Source organism: Malus domestica, chromosome 10 (assembly GCF_042453785.1).
Source record: "Malus domestica chromosome 10, GDT2T_hap1".
Classification (NCBI taxonomy): Eukaryota; Viridiplantae; Streptophyta; class Magnoliopsida; order Rosales; family Rosaceae; genus Malus; species Malus domestica.
The window spans coordinates 24095506-24116126 of record NC_091670.1 but is presented as its reverse complement, the minus strand read 5'-3'; the positions used below and the strand labels follow the sequence as shown (position 1 = coordinate 24116126).

General features: G+C 39.6%; 2 protein-coding genes and 1 long non-coding RNA gene across 6 annotated transcripts in view; all 3 read right to left on the bottom strand.

The window, feature by feature from the left end:
* The window catches only part of LOC103406393 (TMV resistance protein N-like), a 119067-nt gene extending 115938 nt beyond the window's left edge, over positions 1-3129 (bottom strand). For both annotated transcript variants that reach the window (XM_070807213.1, XM_070807223.1), the window contains exon 1: positions 2201-3129. In XM_070807213.1, the coding sequence (XP_070663314.1) occupies positions 2201-2898 (698 nt within the window). In that variant the 5' untranslated portion in view covers positions 2899-3129. The remainder of the gene's footprint in view (positions 1-2200) is intronic.
* An 888-nt stretch (positions 3130-4017) lies between these two features.
* LOC139188626 (toll/interleukin-1 receptor-like protein) lies at positions 4018-4356 on the bottom strand. Its single transcript, XM_070806253.1, has one exon. It carries the CDS (start codon positions 4354-4356, stop codon positions 4018-4020), a length of 339 nt encoding a protein of 112 aa, XP_070662354.1.
* A 661-nt stretch (positions 4357-5017) lies between these two features.
* On the bottom strand, positions 5018-18818 carry LOC139189019 (uncharacterized). Of its 3 annotated transcripts, none has more exons than XR_011572485.1 (4): positions 18399-18733; positions 17987-18041; positions 13744-13810; positions 5018-5088 (listed from the first exon to the last, which is right to left on the bottom strand). It is a non-coding gene; the product is annotated as an uncharacterized lncRNA (long non-coding RNA). The 3 variants fall into 3 exon arrangements; XR_011572486.1 differs by lacking the exon at positions 5018-5088 and adding an exon at positions 13881-13942 and having other exon boundaries at positions 13768-13810; positions 18399-18526; XR_011572484.1 differs by lacking the exons at positions 5018-5088; positions 13744-13810 and having other exon boundaries at positions 17751-18041; positions 18399-18818.
* Positions 18819-20621: the final 1803 nt, after the last annotated feature.

Below are 20621 nucleotides of genomic sequence, written 5' to 3'. Positions count from 1 at the left end.
TCTTCCTTGTGAGAGGGCCAGGCCTGGGTTGGTTCCAGTCAGGTATCTCGGCCTAACGTTCGGCCTTCAACTTGTTTACTTCCTCAAGGAGCTGTAGGACAAGGGGGTCCTGAATGGTGTCATGTACCATTAGAATTTTCTTTCGTAAGTCTCTATCGCCTCTTGGAAGTAGGAAAGTTTAAGTAAGGGCGTGTGGTTTTTCCTTGGACTCGCTGTACTAACTTCTAGGGCGAGTCTGTCGGAATACCTCAGAGTCCCCTGTACCTTCATGTTTCTCTGGGACCTGTCGTTCCTTCCCTAGATTGGCAGCTGGCCTTGGTCGTGGGAGGGGACCGAGTCTTTCAGAAACCCTTGGGTCATTGATCTTCGAGCATATGTGGAAGGGATTCTCTCGACGTTACTTTAGGAAGCCTCGACAGTCACGATAAACAGCTTTCAATCCTTCCAACCCTTCTGCAATGAGGTGTCTTCCTCCACTTCTCCTGCTTCGGGTCGAAACATCTGGGTTGAGAGAAGTCTCATGTTGATCAATGTTTTGATGATTAGCTCGCTCCTCATCAGGGATACCCATGTCAAAGGGAGGTGACCCTCCATGTTGGGGGGCACCCAGATAATGGTTGATGTCCACATGGGCAACGAGCTCGCGTGTTTGGGTACGCCTAGTTTCGTGGAGTGTCTCAAAGAACTTCTCATACTGCTTCTGGAGGACCTCATTCTTCATTGCTATCTTGTTATTCTGAGCTTCTAGCTTATGGACTTTAGCTTGAAGAACAACCCTCTTTCATTCCTTCTTTCGTTGCTTTGCACTAGGTGCAAGAGGGGTGTCATTTTGTGTGTTGTGGCTTCCTTCGCTCCCCATGTTGGAGAGGGATGCCTGGTCAAAAGAGAGTGTACAAATGGTGGAAACCAGCTTGGCAAAGCTGAAGAGAGTGGGAATAAGTGTCATTTCCCACAGACGGCGCCAAATGTTGATGCACAAAATCAGTGGGGACTTTGGTACAACAGAAAATGTTAAGTTTGTGACCTTCGCTAGATTGCTCTGGTCACTTGTGTGGATAAGTATGTAAATGGATAGAGACAGGGAAGCAAACACAAGATGTACGTGATTCACCCAGATTGGCTACGTCCACGGAGTAGATGAGTTCTCATTAATTGTGAAGGGTTTACACAAGTACATAGGTTCAAGCTCTCCTTTAGTGAGTACAAGTGAATGATTTAGTACAAATGACCTTCGGCAATATTGTGGGAGAATGATCTCCTTTTATAGAAGAGTTTCTAACTTTTTTCTGACATTGACACGTGTCGTGTTGTGATTGGCTTCTGATGTTGACACGTGTCGCACTGTGATTGGCTTCTGATGTCGACACGTGTCGCATTGTGATTGGCCTCTTGGTTGGAGGGAAACTCTTCTGGGTCCTTGACGATATAACGTTGACCGGTGCTCAGTAGTTTCGGGATTGGTCAAGTATGGTACAAACAAATTTAAAGAGTGGATTAAGTTTGAACTTATGCTTATTAGCTTGGTTATCGCAAAGGCGCTTCTAGAGGCGGCATTGGAGCGTGCTGATGATGAGGAATCAGGGGATGAGGAGGAAATGGTGAAGGCGGAGGACCAAAAGGCATTGTCTATTGGCATAATTGGTGTCCCGAATGCCGGAAAGTCTGCACTCACTAATTATATGGTTTGTTGTTTTCCATTTTGTGGTTTAAAGGTGTTTAATTTGACCCTTTTTTTAATTTTTATTTAATTTTTATGAATGTTGAATATGGTGTTGGTTTAGCTAATGATTATATTGAGTGTGGTTTATGGTTATGGTATTAAGTATTAAGTAGTTTTTTCATTTGAATAACAGTTTGCTTGGTGATGTGGTGATTCATTTTCGAAAAAAGATGTTTTTGTGATGGGGTTTTCGGTAAGGTATACACACGTTAGTATAGTGAAGTATTGGAGGGAAACAAATAAGGTAAATTTTCATGTTGTGTAAGTTTGGTGAATTGGTCATGGTTTAGAATTTTATGTCAAATATGGTTAATTTGTTTTTCTCAGTGTTATATTTGTATTGATTATGAATAAGGTTCAATTTACCTAATAAAAATTTGAAGTCTATGTAATGAATATCCTTTCCTATAAACAATAAAAATAAAATTTGAAAAGAAATAATCACAAGTAGAAATTGATACAAGTTACAAAGTTAGTTACCCTGTTTTGTTTGAATAATCAAACCCAGAAAGATCGGCTGCAGTCCTCAAAGCTTTCCTCCACTCGCGCACCTTGCCCATACTGTCCAAACGTTTTTCAAGTTGAGCAAATGCATCTGCATAACTCCCCTTTTGTTTTCGCACATCTGATGGACTGATGTCGTAAAAAATGGATACAACCATCTGGCCATATTTCTTTTTGCATTCGAGTATATGCACAAGCTCATTCAAGCACCATGTGGAAGACGCATAGTTTTCGGAGAAAATGATCACCGAAAGCTTTGATTTCCCTATTGCTTCTAGTAGGGCGGGTCCAATTTCGTCTCCTTTCTTCAGCCTGTTGTCTATGTAGGTTTCGATTTTCTTCCTTTCCAAAGCGGCATGAAGATGGCTGGTAAAAGTAAGGCGGGTGTCCTCACCTCTGAAACTAATAAACACATCATACTTTTCTCGAAGAGGGGGCATATCAACATCATCATCGTTATCATCAACAGCAGCATCAGCAGCACCAGAAGAAGAAGAGGGGATATCAACATCATCGTTGTTATCATCATCAACAGCAGCAGCAGCATCAGCAGCACCAGAAGAAGAAGAAGAAGTAGAGGAAGAAAATGTCAATGATCTGCAGCACATGTACAACAGAGTCCCGATGGCGATGACGACGATGTTGAAAACTTGAAAGAACCCAATCAACTCCATCCCTCTATCTGTTAGAGAAGAGAATGAAGCAATCGAAGCGAGAGTATTTGATTACAGAGAGCAGAAAGAGAATCTGAAATACTCTTGCATTTGAGACTAGATCAGATTTAGTACAGAAAAATTGAAATTGTACCAGTTCTTGTTGAGTATGTGCATAAAGTTACAAACACACCAGCTGAGGACAAAAATTAAAAATTTGGAGAGACAGAGACTAGTCACCTAACAAGTATTTTGATAATGCTACTACATTAAAATTTTCTTTCAAATATGCTTAATTAAAAGAAAAACTTGTCCAAAACACACTCTGTAAGGAATCTTTCAATAAAATATACGTACAAACGACAATCCAAAAAAATCATCAAAGATCAAACAAAAAAACCATAAAAAATAAAAAGACGAAATTAAGAATGAATATCCCACCTCCTCCTCTATGCGAGGAAGTGCCCTGGTGCTACTGGACAACTTCTACTCTATACAAACAAATGTTTTTTAAAGCCTTGGGTCCACATTTATATTCAAATGTTAAATTCAGTAATATGTGCCAAATCAAATTTGACCGATAATTAACATAATACTAGATAGTAATGTTCGCGCGTTACTGCAAGATTAAAAATTATTTAGATAATTATGTTTGAAAAGTCATCAAAGTTGAATCTAGTGTAATGAGTACATGGATAACCTTTGAATAGTGTTTAAAGTTGAACGAATAAATGCAACTAATTGATTATGTAAACAAAGTGATTGCAGGATTGAAATAATAGTTTAATATCTTAAAATAAAAGTGACTATAGATGAAATTAATAAATTGCAATCGTTTTAATAAGAACAGGGATTTGAGAATTTTGAATATAATTGGCTCTACACACTCTTCTTGGTTGGTGACCATAATTGACAAAGAGATTATATTCATTGTCATTGTTTTGTTTCTGCTTTACAACATCGTTTGTTAATGCATTTATAGATCTTTTAGACATATTGCAAACAAATTGTTATGACCAATTGAAAAACAAACAACTGCAAACAATTTTCAAGTTCAGCAAATGCATCTGCATAACTCCCCTTTTGTTTTCGCACATCTGATGGACTGATGTCGTAAAAAATGGATACAACCATCTGGCCTTATATCTTTTTGCATTCGAGTATATGCACAAGCTCATTCAAGCACCATGTGGAAGACGCATGGTTTTTGGAAAAAATGATCACCGAAAGCCTTGATTTCTCTATTGCTTCTCGTAGGGCTGGTCCAATTTCGTCTCCTTTCTTCAGCCTGTTGTCTATGTAGGTTTCGATTTTCTTGCGAAGTAAGGCAGCATGAAGATGGCTGGTAAAAGTAAGGCGGGTGTCCTCACCTCTGAAACTAAGAAACACATCATACTTTTCTCGAAGAGGGGGGATATTAACATCATCAACAGCAGTAACAGAATCAGCAGCACCAGAAGAAGTCCCAATCACCTCCATCTCTCTATCTCTTAGGAAGATAAGGAGAATGAAGCGATCGAAGGAAGTATTTGATTACAGATAGAAGATAGAGAATCTGAACTGTAGTTGCACCTGAAACTAGATCAGATTTTTCTTTTAAATATGCTTAATTAAAAGAAAGTTTTGTCCGAAGCACTCTTGCAAAGGCATCTTTTAATAAAATATACGTACAAACAACTATCCAGGAAAATCATCAGAGATTAGACAAAAAAAAAAAAAAAAAAAAAAAAAAAAAAGACGAAATCGCTGAAGCACCTTCGGCGTAGAAACAAAAATGAAAAATAATATTCATTCACTCATAATGATAAGTTTTTTAATTTTCCTGAAAGGTCCAACTTTGAAATCAACATCACAATCCATAAGCTTTAAATTTATAAATCTTTTAGACAAACTGCAAACAAATTGTTATGACCAATTGAAAAACAAATAGCTGCAAACAAATTAGGAAAAAGGAAAAAATATGCAACATATTAAAACAACACATATAACATTAAATGCAAACAAACTACTAAAATTAAAATTTCAATTTGAGTATAATAAAACCTAAACAGAATATGAAACTTTCTTCTAACGTAAAAAATAAAATTAAACCAGATGGTATAAATTTGATCTCAATAATTTTAGAAGTTTAAATCACTTATCTTTTGTGTAGAGAATCTTGCAACGCAAACAAAACCAACTTGATGTTAAATAATGCCATGTTCTCAAATCCTGTGAAAAACCAACATATGTTGTAGGCCTATTTAATTGAGCGATCTAAGGTTTAGAGAGAGAGAGGGAGGCCGGCCACTTTAGAGAGAAGAGAGATTGATTTAATTGTGAGGTGTGTTTGATTCACCCCATTTGCCTTTATTTATAGTAGTTGGAAGGGTAAATACATTTTCCTTTATGATTACAACATTTAATAGGTAATCTAATCCTAATAGGAATATATAATATTTTCCCATATTCTCTAGGATTTACACAATCACATTCCTATTCTAAATAGAACTGCAACACTCCCCCTTGAGTGTGCAAATACTCAACAAACCATCGCATCAGATCTTTAGCAGAGAAGGTAGAATAGTTGATGAAGTCATCGGCACAACGGGTCATTGCGAGTCTCAAATTTAATTTGAAGTATGCATTTGTAAAAACTCACAAAACCTCGCTATGGTAAAACCCAAGGAATGGGGAAAACCCATAGACTAAGGAGAAAAGTAAGAAAATATGCATAATGTCTAAAACAATCGTCAAACTAGACGAATGTAGTGAACTCAACGGAGTATGATCATTCCAGAATGGGTGCCTCGTTAAAACCTAGTTAGGTAGCAAAAACCCAGTGGGAAAAATGCTCATAATCGTAAGGAAAAAGAGTACATTAAGATCATGTGAGTATGCTTCTAGATACTCCTCCTGAGTTAGACATAACTTCTTAAATAAGAGGACTACAAGCGATTTAATTCTGATAATTTACGCATACCGATTCTTTGGACGAGCTTCTGAAATGTAGACTTTGGCAATGACTTGGTGAAGAGATCGGCCAGGTTGTCCTGGGAACGGATTTGCTTGACTTCAATGTTCTGATGCTGCTGCTGCTGGTGTGAGTAAAAGAACTTTGGCGCTATGTGCTTGGTGTTGTCTCCCTTGATGTATCCCTTCTTTAATTGCTCGATACATGCTGCATTGTCTTCAAAGATCGTCATAGGAAGGTCAACGACTGATGTAAGACCACTAGTGCTTCGAATGTGTCCCATCACTTCTTTCAGCCAAAAGCATTCACGCGATGCTTCATGCAGGGAGAGAATCTCAGCATGGTTAGACGAAGTCGCAACTAGCGTTTGCTTGGTAGACCTCCAAGAAATAGTGGTGTCTCTAACGGTAAAGACATAACCCATTTGAGAACGTGCTCTATGTGGGTCAGACAGATATCCAGCATCTGCGTGACCAACAAGGCGAGAATCAATCCTAGATCCAACAAGGCGAGAATCAATCTTAGATCCCTAGCGGAAAATGTCTTTGACACCATTCCAGTGCCTACGTGTAGGCGCATTGCTGTATCTAGCCAATAGATTCACAGCGAAGGAGAAGTCGGGTCTAGTGCACTGAGCCAAGTACAATAAAGCACCAATTGCACTTAGGTAAGGAACTTCGGGTTCCAAAATCTCTTCCTCATCTTCCTTTGGATTGAAGGGATCTCGTTTAGCATTTAGAGTCCGAACGATCATGGGTGTGCTCGAAGGCTTCACTTTATCCTCATTAAAGTGACGTAACACCTTTTAGGTGTAGTTCGATTGATGTACTAAGATTCCATTTGAACAATGCTCGATCTCCAGGCCGAGGCAATATCGAGTTTTTCCAAAATCCTTCATCTCAAATTCCGATTTCAAGTATGCAGCAATTTCCTCAAGCTCTTCGGGAGTACCAATGAGGTTCATGTCATTGACATAAACTGCAACAATTGCAAATCCGGAATGTGACTTCTTTATGAACACGCATGGGCATAGTTCGTTGTTCACATAGCCCTGACTTGTCAAATATTCACTCAGACGGTTATACCACATCCGCCCGGATTGTTTCAATCCGTAGAGTGACCTCCTCAACCTAATTGAGAGAGTGTTCCGTGGTCTAGAACTATTTGAGCCAGTCAATGGAAGTCCTTGTGGAACTTTCATGTATATTTCCGTATCTAGATCCCCATAGAGATACGCGGTTACCACGTCCATAAGCTGCATATTCAGTTTTTCGGAAACTACCAAACTGATAAGGTAGTGGAACGTTATAACGTCCATTACGGGGGAATATGTCTCCTCGTAATCAATTCCAGGGCGTTGAGAGAAGCTTTGCGCTACGAGGCGTGCTTTGTATCACACTATTTCATTCTTCTCATTACGCTTCCTCACGAAAACCCACTTGTAGCCAACAGGCTTCACACGTGGTGGTGTAGGGACGACAGGTCCAAACACTTTACGTTTCGTGAGCGAATCAAGTTCGACCTGGATTGCTTGTTTCCAGTTTGACCAATCGGTTCTACGTCGACATTCATCGATGGAACGTGGTTCAATGTCATCGCTAAGCATGATGTCAGTAGCTACTAAGTACGAGAATACGTCGTTGACGATCATCTCATTCCTATTCCAAACCTCATCCAATACTGTGTAATAAACCGAAATCTAAAATAACCTCATGTGTTGGAACGGATGAGTCAGCGATGGTCGGATTCAAACTAGGCTCACTTGTTGGTGCCATTTTCCTCTTCCGGGGTTGTGAATCCTTTGAACCAAGGGGTCTGCCATACTTCAGGGTCGAAGCAGATGATTGGCTAGCTGCCAATGTACCATGCCGTGTGGAGGGTGCGGCCTTCCCACATTCGGGGATAGATTGGCCTTCCCAAACGGGTTGTTGATGTACACAGGGTACATCTATCCTTGCAAGTGTGTTTGCAGCTGGTATATGTGATCTTGTCACCTTTGCTAGATCATTAAAAGCATCCGGCATGCTTTGAGCAATGCTCTGAAGATCTATAATTCGTCGCACCTCAGTTTCAAGCTGGGTAGTGCGGGGATCTAAATGAGACATAGTGGGAGCATACCACGACAATTCACGGCGTTCTACAGGAACGTTAGCATGCTTATCTCCCCCTAACGACGGGAAGACTGTCTCATCAAAGTGACAATCCGTAAAACGTGCGGTAAAGAGATCTCCTGTCAAGGGTTCTAAGTATCGAACAATTAATGGCGAATCATAACCGACATAGATTCCCATTTTTCTCTGAGGACCCATTTTGGTATGTAGCGGCGGCGCTATTGGCACATAAATAGGGCACCTAAACACCCGTAAATGCGAGACGTCAGGCTCGTATCCAGTGACCAACTGTAACGGTGAATGTGGTTGGGTAGCGACGGGCCTCAGGCGGACCAACATAGCTGCGTGCAATATTGCATAGCCCCAGGCAGATACAGGCAGTTTGGTTCTCATAACCAAAGTCCGAGATATCAATTGAATGTGCTTTATGAAAGCTTCTGCCAGGCCATTTTAGGTGTGAACATGGGGCACAGGATGTTCATATTAATCCCTACTGACATGCAATAATCGTCAAAAGTCTGTGACGTAAACTCTCCAGCATTATCCAGTCGAATCGACTTAATCGGATAATCAGGGTGGTGAGCCCTTAGCTTAATGATTTGAGCTAAGAGTTTAGCAAACGCGGCATTGCGTGTGGACAACAAGCAAACATGTGACCATCTTGTCGATGCTTCAACCAACACCATAAAGTATCTAAATGGTCCGCATGTTGGTTGGATAGGTCCACAAATGTCCCCTTGGATCATCTGAAGAAATTTAGGAGGGTCTTGATTAATCTTTGTATGGGTGAGTATTCAACTTCCCTAAAGAACACGCTATGCATGGCGGGACTCCAACGTGTGGATGTAACTTTTGCCCGTGTGAAGATTTAAGGATACGGCGCATCATGTCACGTCCAAGATGTCCCAAACGGTCATGCCAAAGTAACAAAGTCTCCTGGAACTCAGGCATAGGGTCGGCCACACTGTGGGCCTCTATGCTGCGAATGGTTGTGATGTACAACCCACTCGGCAGACCTTCCAACTTCTCGTGAATATGCTTCTGGCCATATTCGTATGAAGTGATACAAAGAAATCCAGAACCATGATCTTCAGTGGTTTCAAGATGATATTTATTATCTCAATATCTCTAAAACTCAGCAACGTTCTTCCGGAACTTGGAGAATAGAGTACCTCTTTAATGGTCAAGATTGTACCATTAGACAACATGATACGTGTCTTTCCGTATCCTTCAATCAGGTTGGATGAGCCTGAGAGAGTTGTCAAATGAGCTTTCTTGGGTATGAAGTTAGTAAAATAGTGTCGTTCACGCACAATGGTGTGCGTAGTTGCGCTATCTGCCAGACAACTAACTTCCCCACTAGACATACCTAGAAATAAATTGATTGAATTGGTCACATGCATAAATATAAATCCATTCATTCAATTAAGCGATTCGAGAAAATAATATCCATTCCAATAACAATCCATAATTCAAAACAAACCAAAACCAAACAAATGATTCCAAATACATAGAAAAATTGTTCAAAATTAAACCATAAACCTAGCAAAAGAGGGGGGTAGGGGCCGGCCACTCCTAGTGGGTTCGGCCACTAGGGGCTAATGCCCTAAAACATGTCTAATTTAGTCTTCCATAGGTGCTGATGCCTCATAGAAGTCTGATATCTCCATTGATGTGGTTGCATCGTCCGGATGATCCACATGTGTAAAGTTAGACTCACGACGGGAATGATACTTGGCAATAGCTTCAGGGGAAGCTCGGCAAACGCGTGACCAATGATCCTTTGATCCACAGCGATAACACATATCCAGTTCAGTAGAAGTGGCCTGAAAGGGAGCTTTGCCCTTGTTCTTGAAGTTTGGGACCTTAGGTGCGGCACTATGTTGACCTTGGGCCCGTGGTTGGGCTTGCCGCCCATTTCCACTGCCACGACGATTCTTTCGTCGTTTATAGCTGCTAAAATTGGTCGCATACACTTCAGGCGCAGCGTTCGAGCCAGTGGGTCGAGCTTGATGATTCCTCATCAAAAGCTGGTTCTGCTTTTCAGCAAGAAGTAAAACAGAGATCAAATCTGAAAACTTGGTGAATTTCAGTGCCCTATATTGTTGCTGCAGGACAATATTGGTGGCATGGAAGGTCGAATAGATCTTCTCCAGGAGATATAATTCGGTTAGTTCCACTTTGCAGAATTTCAACAAAGAACGGATTCTACAAACTTCAGAGTTGTATTCATTCACGGACTTAAAATCTTGGAAGCGAAGATGCTGCCAGTCGTGTCTTACTTCAGGCAAGTATATGTCTTTCTGGTGATCGAAGCGGTCAGCCAAAGCAAGCCAGAGGGTGCGTGGGTTTTCCTCAGCGAGATACTCAGTCTGCAATGCATTAGAGGTGGGCACGGGCCGGGCCGGGCCCAAAATTGGAAGGACCGGATCGGACCCGCTTGAAAATATAACGGGGCGGGCCGGGCTGGATTTTACTATTTCAAAACTGAGAACCGGACCTAACCCGGCCCGTATAAAATGGGCCAGTTTCTACAGGTCCAACGGGTACCCTGTTTTTTTTTTTTTCTGAAACTGCAACCTTCCTCGACGTCTCCGCCTCCCTCCGCCAAGGCCACACCTCCGTCTCTTGCTTAAATCCCACTCAATGCTCTTGTAGATGCAGGATGTAGCTAAAGATATTGCTAATCAATCTTGATATCGTGTTGCACTTGGTTAACAGCTGCAACAGAATCAATTGCTTCGGAGATGGAGAATTCAATTTCACAAAATCCTATGACTATGGAGAATGCTCAACAGAGCCAGTGACTATGTAGACCAGGCCCCATTTACCTCCCCCAAGGTGGTTCATCCCCGACATCAAACGGATGGTGGGCAGGTTGACGAGTTGACTGAGAAGCTCCGACTCAGGCGTTCTAAGCCAATCCAGTGAGAAAGATTAGATTGTAATCACAAAAATTGTACAAAACCCAGAAACAGAAATCAATTGATTGATTCATCGAACTCCGAATTCAAATTTAAATTCAAATTCTTTCATTCAATTTTGTTTTCTTTTGAGCCGAAGTATATACAGATGAACAAAAATGGCAGACTGGGTTAGGTGGCGAGCCTGGTACAGAAGAATGTGCGGCGGAGGGCTCGGGAGAGGAGGGGGACGATGCGGTTGGTGAAGAAGGAGAGGTAGGGGGAGAGCTTTTGGCAGAGGCGACGAAGGAAGTTTGGGTCGATGCCGTAATCGGTGAGCTTTTACCGGTTGTTGTTCCAGTCCTCGCAGCGCCAGCCATGGTCGATTGGGTTGCCGATGCATAATTTGTGGAAAACCCAGCTGAGATTAAAAACTTGAAGAAGAAGAAGAAGAAGAAGGTTCAGGGAGAGAGAGAGAGATCGAGAGGGATGAGAATCGATAAATCCGAAAGCAAAATCAGAAACCCAGAAGGAGGAGAGATCGAGGGAGGAGATTCGGAGTGGTTTCGGAGACTCGAAGTAGGGATAGAGAGAGGATGAGGGGAGAGTTGTGAATTGGGTCTGAGAATAAGAGAGAGGGTGATAACGTGATAGAAGGTAGAGTAATAAACGGTCCGGGTCGGGGGCCCGTTTTCTCCAACTTCTAAAACCGGCCCGCCCCGTTATTTACCAGGAATTGGCCCGGCCCACCCCGTTTAGTATTTATAATTTTTGGACCCGCCCCGTACCTGCCCCGAACCGCATGGACCCGCCCCGACCCGCGGGTCCAGGACCTATTTGCCCACCCCTACAATGCATCATGGATGTGTCTTCGAATGAAGATCATTGCAGTAGCCTTTTGAGCTTCATCGACAGGTTTGTCGGCAATAGGTGTCTCAATGGTGGCTCTAATACCCTTTGCAGTGAGATGGAGCTTCACGTCTTGAACCCACTTTAGATAGTTTCTTCCCAAGACTTCGAGAGCGGAGAAATCGAGCTTGTTCAAGTTCGAAATGTCCCTAAAATAGAGGGAAAAACGTGATTCGTCATATGGTAAGCCATAGACATATATCGTAGAACATACAGGTTCTATAGACATGTATTAGTTTAATTTATGCATGAAAACTTCAGGTTTCATGTGGTATGTTTTGAATGAAAACTGCAGGTTTCAAAGGCACTAATTTTGAAACTATAGGTTCAAATTAGTTTTATGAACAATTAGTTCATAATGAGAGGTTTCTGCAAGAAACACAGAATGCAATATACTAACTAAGTGTAGTGGATTTGAGTTGGCTTCGGGAACTCAAGTGTGAGAGCTTCGTTACTACGAAAGTATGTGACGGTTCAAAGTAGAAAAATAAATTATTGAATCGTTAATGTCCAAAAGTGATCTTCAGGTCAATAATTTTGGATTCATTATTAGATTAGTGGACTGCAAGTCACTTTTAATTAATTCAATAAATCGGGCCATACAGGGTCGATTGTAGAAGCAAAATAATATTAACATACTGGTTAAATTATTTAAAATGCTAAAATAATACCTTGTGGGTGGAAAAATGCCCCAAAATAATTTGGGCATGGGTGCCGTGGGTAAGGGAAGGCACGAGGTGCCTTGAGTAAAAATGGCAGGGCCTAACAGGGCCTAGGGTATGCATGCAGGCTGCGGGAGGGACAAAACCCCCAGCCGCTGGTTTAGGTGTTTTGGTCCAAGGGGTCACGGGGGCAAGCCAAAGGCTTGCGGGTTGGTCACGCAGGGAGCCCAGCCTGAGGACTGGCTTTGTGTGCCTTGTGTGCATAAGGCGCCCAGTCGAGGGCTGGCAGGTTTTTGATGCAGGCCGAGAGAGGCCATGGGCTGCAGGCCCAGTAAAGAAACCAAAATCAGGCCGAAGCCTGTTTTCCTTTTTGGCACAGGGATAGTGCGATGCACCAAATCCCATTCCCCCTTTTTTTTTCAATTCCCTTTCGGTTTTAGGAAAAACCGAATATGCTTCTAATTTAATTTTATACATTGACTCACAAATTCCACATAACAATTTAATTGTGCGATGCATGAAACAAATATATATAGTGACAAATATATGAACATATACAGTATATATATCGGAAGGAAAATATAAACATAGGGGTTCATGCATCATGGGAATGTTTTCATGCTTCATGGGTCGTTTCAAATATCTTCCTTTATTTTAAGCGTACCTGAGCAGCAGAAAACGAATAAGCCTTTGAATGTGATGGATGATAGCCTCCTCCTACGATGCTTCAATTCCTCAGCTTCTGGCAAGAGCGTGCTGATAACGTGTTGTAGGCCTATTTAATTGAGCGATCTAAGGTTTAGAGAGAGAGAGGGAGGCCGGCCATTTTAGAGAGAAGAGAGATTGATTTAATTGTGAGGTGTGTTTGATTCACCCCATTGTGCCTTTATTTATAGTAGTTGGAAGGGTAAATACCTTTCCCTTTATGATTACAACATTTAATAGGTAATCTAATCCTAATAGGAATATATAATACTTTCCCATATTCTCTAGGATTTACACAATCACATTCCTATTCTAAATAGAATTGCAACAACATAAATATTATTGAACAATAAATTTATTAAACTGTGAAGTAATAAAATTGTTAACAACCAGCAAAGATGTTTTAACCTATAAAAAAAAAGAAAAAAAAACTGAACCGCACTACAAAAAACATAAATAGAAATACAAATTTAACATGGAATGACATTTGATATACCAAAAATTTTTAAAGAATGATACAAATACCAAGACACATTTATATATATATATATATATGTATAAACAATTATCAATATAATTAAAAAAATTCTAAATTCTAAATTTGACATTACTTGTCCGCTCACCCTTTCTTTTTCTTTCCAATTTCAGCAAAGGCACTTTGTAACTTATATAAATTGTTGGGGCACTAATCTGCAATAGAAAACATAGTCATAAATAAGATTAAATTGCAAACTTAACGCTACTTAGTAGCCGGACTCACCCCTTTTTTTTTCAATCTCAGCAAGAGCACTATGTAGCTATATAAATTGCTCTAACAATGATCTGCAATAAAAATTCAGTTACAAATCAGATACACAAAGAACCAATATTACAATGATTTTTTTTTTCATTCAAAGCACTAATAACTGAGAAAGCTCTATTTCTAAGAAACATTAAAAAAAAAATTACAAAGTGCACTCACTTTAAAATGAGAAATCACTAACTAGGCATATAATTTTTCTTCCTCTTTATTCTTAAGCTTTGTTTCTAAGATTAAAAAAAAAATTTACAAAGCTCACACACTTTAAACTAAGAAATCTCTATCCAGGCACATAATTTATCTTCCTTGTCACGCCCCGAACCCAACATACGTCTAGGATCGACGCGTGAGGTCATCCAGCATCTGTATATCAAACAGATCTCGCCTCTGAGATATGTACAAGGCATAACTCAAGATCCAACTGCGTAATAATTTTTCGTAAGCTTTATAGCTGCATCTAACCTCCTTGTTAGACTGCCTACGTACCCTAAACAGGGATCAAGCCATTCATAGTTCATCGATCACTACCCATCTACATTTACCACAGTACATTCAAGCCGAAAGATATAACATTCCTCAATCAATCATTAGAATTTGACAAGTATGGAAGTACTAGATTCAAGGCTACATAACAATCCAATATGACAATCAAGGTTTCCATTCCACCCCTCATATAAGTCACTATGTTTTCAACATGAAACCTTAATCCACCACATGTAACATATCCAAGAACCAACAAAGCACAATATTATTCTCAAGCCACTTTGAGCAACGAGACTAATCATAATAATAACAATCATATCCCACATCATTCCGCAATCATTCTACTTAATCAATCCTAAAATCAAAGATGCATGATATCTACAATTACTATGTTATTCAATCAATAAGGTCCCATATCAATTCACAAATTTTAATAAAGGATCCCTACATAATTCCCCACCTGGGTTCCAAGTACTAACATGATAAGTCTAATTTATACACAATGTCTACTATGAATAATTCATATTCACTCGACTCTAAGGTCGAACTACCTTTATGGAAATGCCTTTATGGAAATGAGCAAGAGTAGGGATTTCAGACCACTCAACAGAATCCAACCAAAATACTAAGCGACCTCTTGTAATCTCTTCAGACCTGACATCTATACAATCAGTGCCTACACCATGGGAATGGTGCTTCGGCATCAAGAATTCAAATAAGCTGCAAAGCTCGGGCGAGTGACAATAATACAAGTATGTGATAATAATGATAAAGCTAACCATTAATCACCGTTTACATCTCTTGAATATAAATCATTCGTAAGAAATCAATACCAAACTTTTGTAAACCCCGAAGGAGTCACCCAGACATCCAACGGTTCGTCTTAAATCAATCACAACATCTCACAACCATCTTCTCATACAACACAATGGAAAGTAGGGTTAGAGTGACACAGTTCGTCCGAAGCCTACACCTTTGAAGCCATCTCAATTCAAATTCAATGAATCCCAAGGTGAGTACGATCCTGGACCATCACTCAACGGAATCGCGAAATAGGAAGGATTCCGGACCATCTCTCAACGGAATCCAAGTGGATACGATTTCGAAGCATCATTCAACAGCGTCCAAACTAGAATACGAATTCGGACCATCACTCAACGGAATCGCGGAGTAAAAGGGATTCCGGACCATCACTCAATGAAATCCAAACCGGGATACGATTCCGGAACATCACTCAACGGAATCATGGTGTAGAAGGGATTCCGGACCATCACTTAATGGAATCTCGGAGTACCATGCATATAGAACCGAACCACTCGATGAAATACAAGCTGGATACGATTCCGGACCATCACTCAACGGAATTCGAACCAGGATACGATTCTGGAACATCACTCAACGAAATCCAAACAATCATATGATTCCCCCATCAAATGTACCAAGTACAACTACTACATGGTGTGGTAAATTCAACACCTCAACTTATCCACATCTCAACCCCTATGAGTTACAACGTAGTCACCTACACCATCAACTTCTAAAGGTCACCACTAATATGTCACCCAAGCATATAAGTGCTACAACATACTTCTAATAGGATTCTAGGATCACATTGTCATAAAAATAATCATACACATCATTCACATTACCTAAACCCTAAACCCTATAAAACCAATTCATCTTCACAAAGGATACTAATATGAGAAATTAAGGTAATAACCATATCACATATATTCAAGTCACTCTCTAACCAATGTAGGCCCACTAGACTTCACTTAGTCCCCCGTAGTACTAATTTTAGTAATTAGGACGTTTCATGACATGTTGACCAAAAGTCAACTCTCGATCAACAGTAGGGTCCACAAACTTACGTAATTTGATTCGGAAGATCCGCACCTCGGATTTCTGATCCGTAACTTTCCAAAGTCCACATTATGCTCAAATAACAACATACTAAAATCTCGACACAATCCGATGGTCGGATCTCTGCCAATTTCAAAATTCAAGTGGCGCTCGACATTTAATTTTACAAACTTAGAAATCCAATTAGGAAAGATCCGTACGTCAGATTCTCAATCCGTAAGTTTTTATGATCCAAAAATATTATGTCCTATCACGCATTAAGGTTTGGTGACGATCCAACGGTCGGATCATCGAATCATAGTTTGACCTAACCACGTATCGTAATGAAATTAGGTTCAAACAATCAAACCATATCATAAGGATATCAATTATGAAATCAGGGCATCTAATTGAACTTAAAAGGACATCGTCGGCCCACTGGCCAGCTCGCCGCCACACGCGCCGCCGCGGGTGACGGTCGGCCGTCCCAACTTGCAGGAAAATTTAACTATTTTTAAAAATTACCAAAAATTACAGAAATGAAGATCTCAAAGAGTAGAGTAAACTTTATACCTGTGACCAAGTCCAATTTGGCCGGAAAACACCTAAATTTCACTCAAACCCGCCGAAACCCTAGAAAATGGTGTGTTTTGATTCGACTTCCAATCGACTCCGACACCTCAAACACTGCTTGGGCTTTGTTCCTGAGGTTGTGGGGAGTAGATTGGTGGTGGTGGTGGTCGGAGTTACATTCGAATTTGGGTGGATTGCCACCACGAGCTCGTCGTACCCCCCGTGCGGGTGTACACCATTTCGAGGCCAAATTCCCTCAAATTTGGGGTGGAATAGGTAGAGAAGGTGATGGGAAATGATTTCCAGGTGGTGAGCGGATTCAACTCGTCAGAAATTGACTGGGAGACCATCGAATTTCCTTGGCACTGCCGGTTGGGTCGCACGGGTCAAGAGACCCGTTTTCTCCCTCCTTCTCACCTTCCCTCCTTTTCCCATTTCTGATTGGGCACTTCATTTCCTCTCCCCTCTTCTGATTCATCCCCCTCCCCCTCCCTTCTCTCCCGTACCTCCACTCTTCTCCTTCTCTATTCCCCCCCCCCCACTCTCCCCGCAGCTTTTCCCCTTCTCTTTCTTTTTTTTTTCTTTAGCTGCCATTTGGCAGCTCAATTTATTATTATTTTTTCAACAATATGCGATCAAGGGGCTTCTAAAAAAAACATGCATTGTACATATAAATGCATTGCAATTAATAATACGAAAATACATACCTTTAAATAGTAAAATTCGAGGACGGGATTTCACATTCCTCTTCATTTTTCCATCTTCTTTTGACCAAATAATTTTTTTTTAATATAACTAAATATAAATCCCAAATCGTAATCATCATACGGACTTCACTCAGCTACCTAAATGACTATTTTCCCAAGTATACACACATATACATGTAAATACCTGGGCATTCTTATACAGAAATTTCATTCATAAAACACACACTTTTATCCAACACAATATACACCTTAAATTATAATCTGAATGTAGCTGAACCTTATGATGTAATTAAAAAATAGGAACAAAGCAAAAACATTATCTACATCATCCTTGACTTTGTAACCACAATTTAAGCATTCGTAGTCATGAATACATCGTAGCCCTAGCTAAGGAAAATTAGTTCTGATACATCGACATCGAAAAAGCCATCAAAATCGCCTATATTCGCTATTTTTTATTACCAGAGCTCAAGAATACCGAATTCCACAAAACCCCAGCTTTAGTAAACACCAAGCCCTGAAACAAAATTCAAAAGCAACAAGAAATGAACCCAAATTAGACCAATAAACACTCAAAAGTTTTACAATATTTTAGCTTTAATTAACCCCAAATTTGAAAACAAATTATGGAAACAACACAGGAAGCAAAACCCAATTCATCATCTCTCTACCAAAAGATGCAGAAACAGGTGTACCAAACAGCAATTTAACTAATGAAAACAAGCATATTCAATATTCACAAAATACAAACTAGAACAAACACATATCAAGCTCAAAAAACTGACTTGATCCAATTGAGTTGACCCAAGTCTCCCTAAACATACAAAAATCCAGCTAAAAGTTCAAAGCTTTGAGAAAATTTCAAAATACTCACCTGAGATAATTCCCTTACAGAAAACACAGATGAATCAAAGATCCCGGAGAAGGGTTCTTGAATCCACAGCAAAGCTTCCTTCTTTTTCCACAAAGACAGACTTTCCCGGTCAACAAAAAACCAAGCAATTTATATAAAAATACTTGCCCAATAATTTTTTTCTGGGAAAATTGTAAAAAGGTGTGTGAATGGAGATGGATTTTTTTCCACAAAGGCAAAGACTTTCCCGGTCAACAAAAAAACAAGTCCAACATACGATTTATATAAAAATACTTGCCCAATAATTTTTTCTGGGAAAATTGTAAAAAGGTGTGTGAATGGAGATGGATTTTTGCAGAAAAAAACGTTTGGATGGGATTGGAGAAGAAAAGAGAGAGGGCCGACGGGTCAAAGAAGGCCGGCCATTTTTGTCCAACTAAGAGCACCTCCAGCGGGGGAGGTTGCTCGGGGGCTGTGGATCAAACAGTAGGAAATTGCTGGGGGGATGAGCTCCAGCGTATGGAAGCCCAAGCAACAGGCGAGGCCCGAGGAGCAGGCCCGTCGAGGATTGCCAGCCTGAGAGCCCGAGGGCTGCGTCAGGCACGTGCGTTTCACACGCTCGTGAGCGCGAGTCGTCCGACAAAAAAACAGGGCTGGGGCCCGCGATTTCAGTTTTGAAAAGTAACCGTTGGGGAAGCCACGTGGCTTCCCCATGTCTGTTCGATTGAAACGGTCATATTTTATGGACCGTTGGATTTCCAACGATAAAAAACATTTAAAAATCTCATTTAATTTCATCCGTTTGATCTAAGATCAACGGTTCACGTTATTAGGCTTTGTAAATTATATAAAAAAAAAGAAAAAACTGTTTAAAAATCTAAAATGTTACCGTTGTGACACGTGGCACAATCTGGAGTGTTGGAATTTAAATTTTTTTAAATCCAACGGCAGAGATTAATTAGGTGAATAAAAATTTAAAAAAAAATGTAAAAAAATCCTAAAAAAATCCGAAAAAAAATTATGAAAAATTATAAAAAATTTTGATTTTACTTTTCTATAAATATCTTCTCATTATCTTCTACCCTACACCGCAATTTCATATTTTCTCAACTACTTTCAACCACATTCCTATCTTTCTTTCAAAGTTTCAATCCAATTTTTTTCCAACAAAATGACTACTCAACCAGGTACGAATTGGACGCTTCTTGAAGATGTTGCGTTGTGTACTAGTTGGGTTCAAGTTACTCATGATTCGATTACGGGTAATGAGATGCAGTTGCGAGAAATGTGGAGTCTTATTCATACCAATTATCTTGAGAAAATGGGTGGGCAAAGAACTAAAGAATCGATGTCCAGTCGTTGGAAATTACTTAGTCAATCGTTTAGTACGTGGAGAGACGCCTTGGCACAAGCTAGTGGTAATCTTCGAAGTGGGGAAAATTTAACGGATCAGGTAACAATATATTATTTATTTGTTAGCTACTTTCATTATATTTATTTGTTTGTATTATTTATTTGTTATCTTCTTTCATTATAATTATTTGTTAGCTACTTTCATTATATTTATTTGTTTGTATTATTTGTTACCTACTTTCATTATAATTATTTGTTAGCTACTTTCATTATAATTATTTGGTTGTATTATTTATTTGTTACCTACTTTCATTATAATTATTTGTTAGCTACTTTCATTATATTTATTTGTTTGTATTATTTGTTACCTACTTTCATTATAATTATTTGTTAGCTACTTTCATTTATAATTATTTGTTTGTATTATTTATTTGTTAGATACTTTCATTATAATTATTTATTTGTTACCTATTCTCATTATAATTATTTGTTTGTGTAGGAACTTCAAGCACAAGCTTGGTATGGTGCCAAAACCAAAAGCAAAAACAAAACATTCACCCGGTTTGAATGTTGGAATATTGTCACTAAATAAAATAACATCAACACACCAAATAAAATAACATCAACACACCAAAAAAACACACCAAATAAAAACAAACACCAAATAAAATAAAATTACATTTCAACTCACTAAATGAACTAAAACAAACACACCACATAAAATAAAATAAACACACCAAATAAAAACAAACACCAAATAAAATAAAATTACATTTCAACTCACTAAATGAACTAAAAAAACACACCACATAAAATAAAATAAACACACCAATTAAAAACAAACACTAATGAACTTAAGTATCGTCAGCACCCCTCAATTCCCACTGGTGC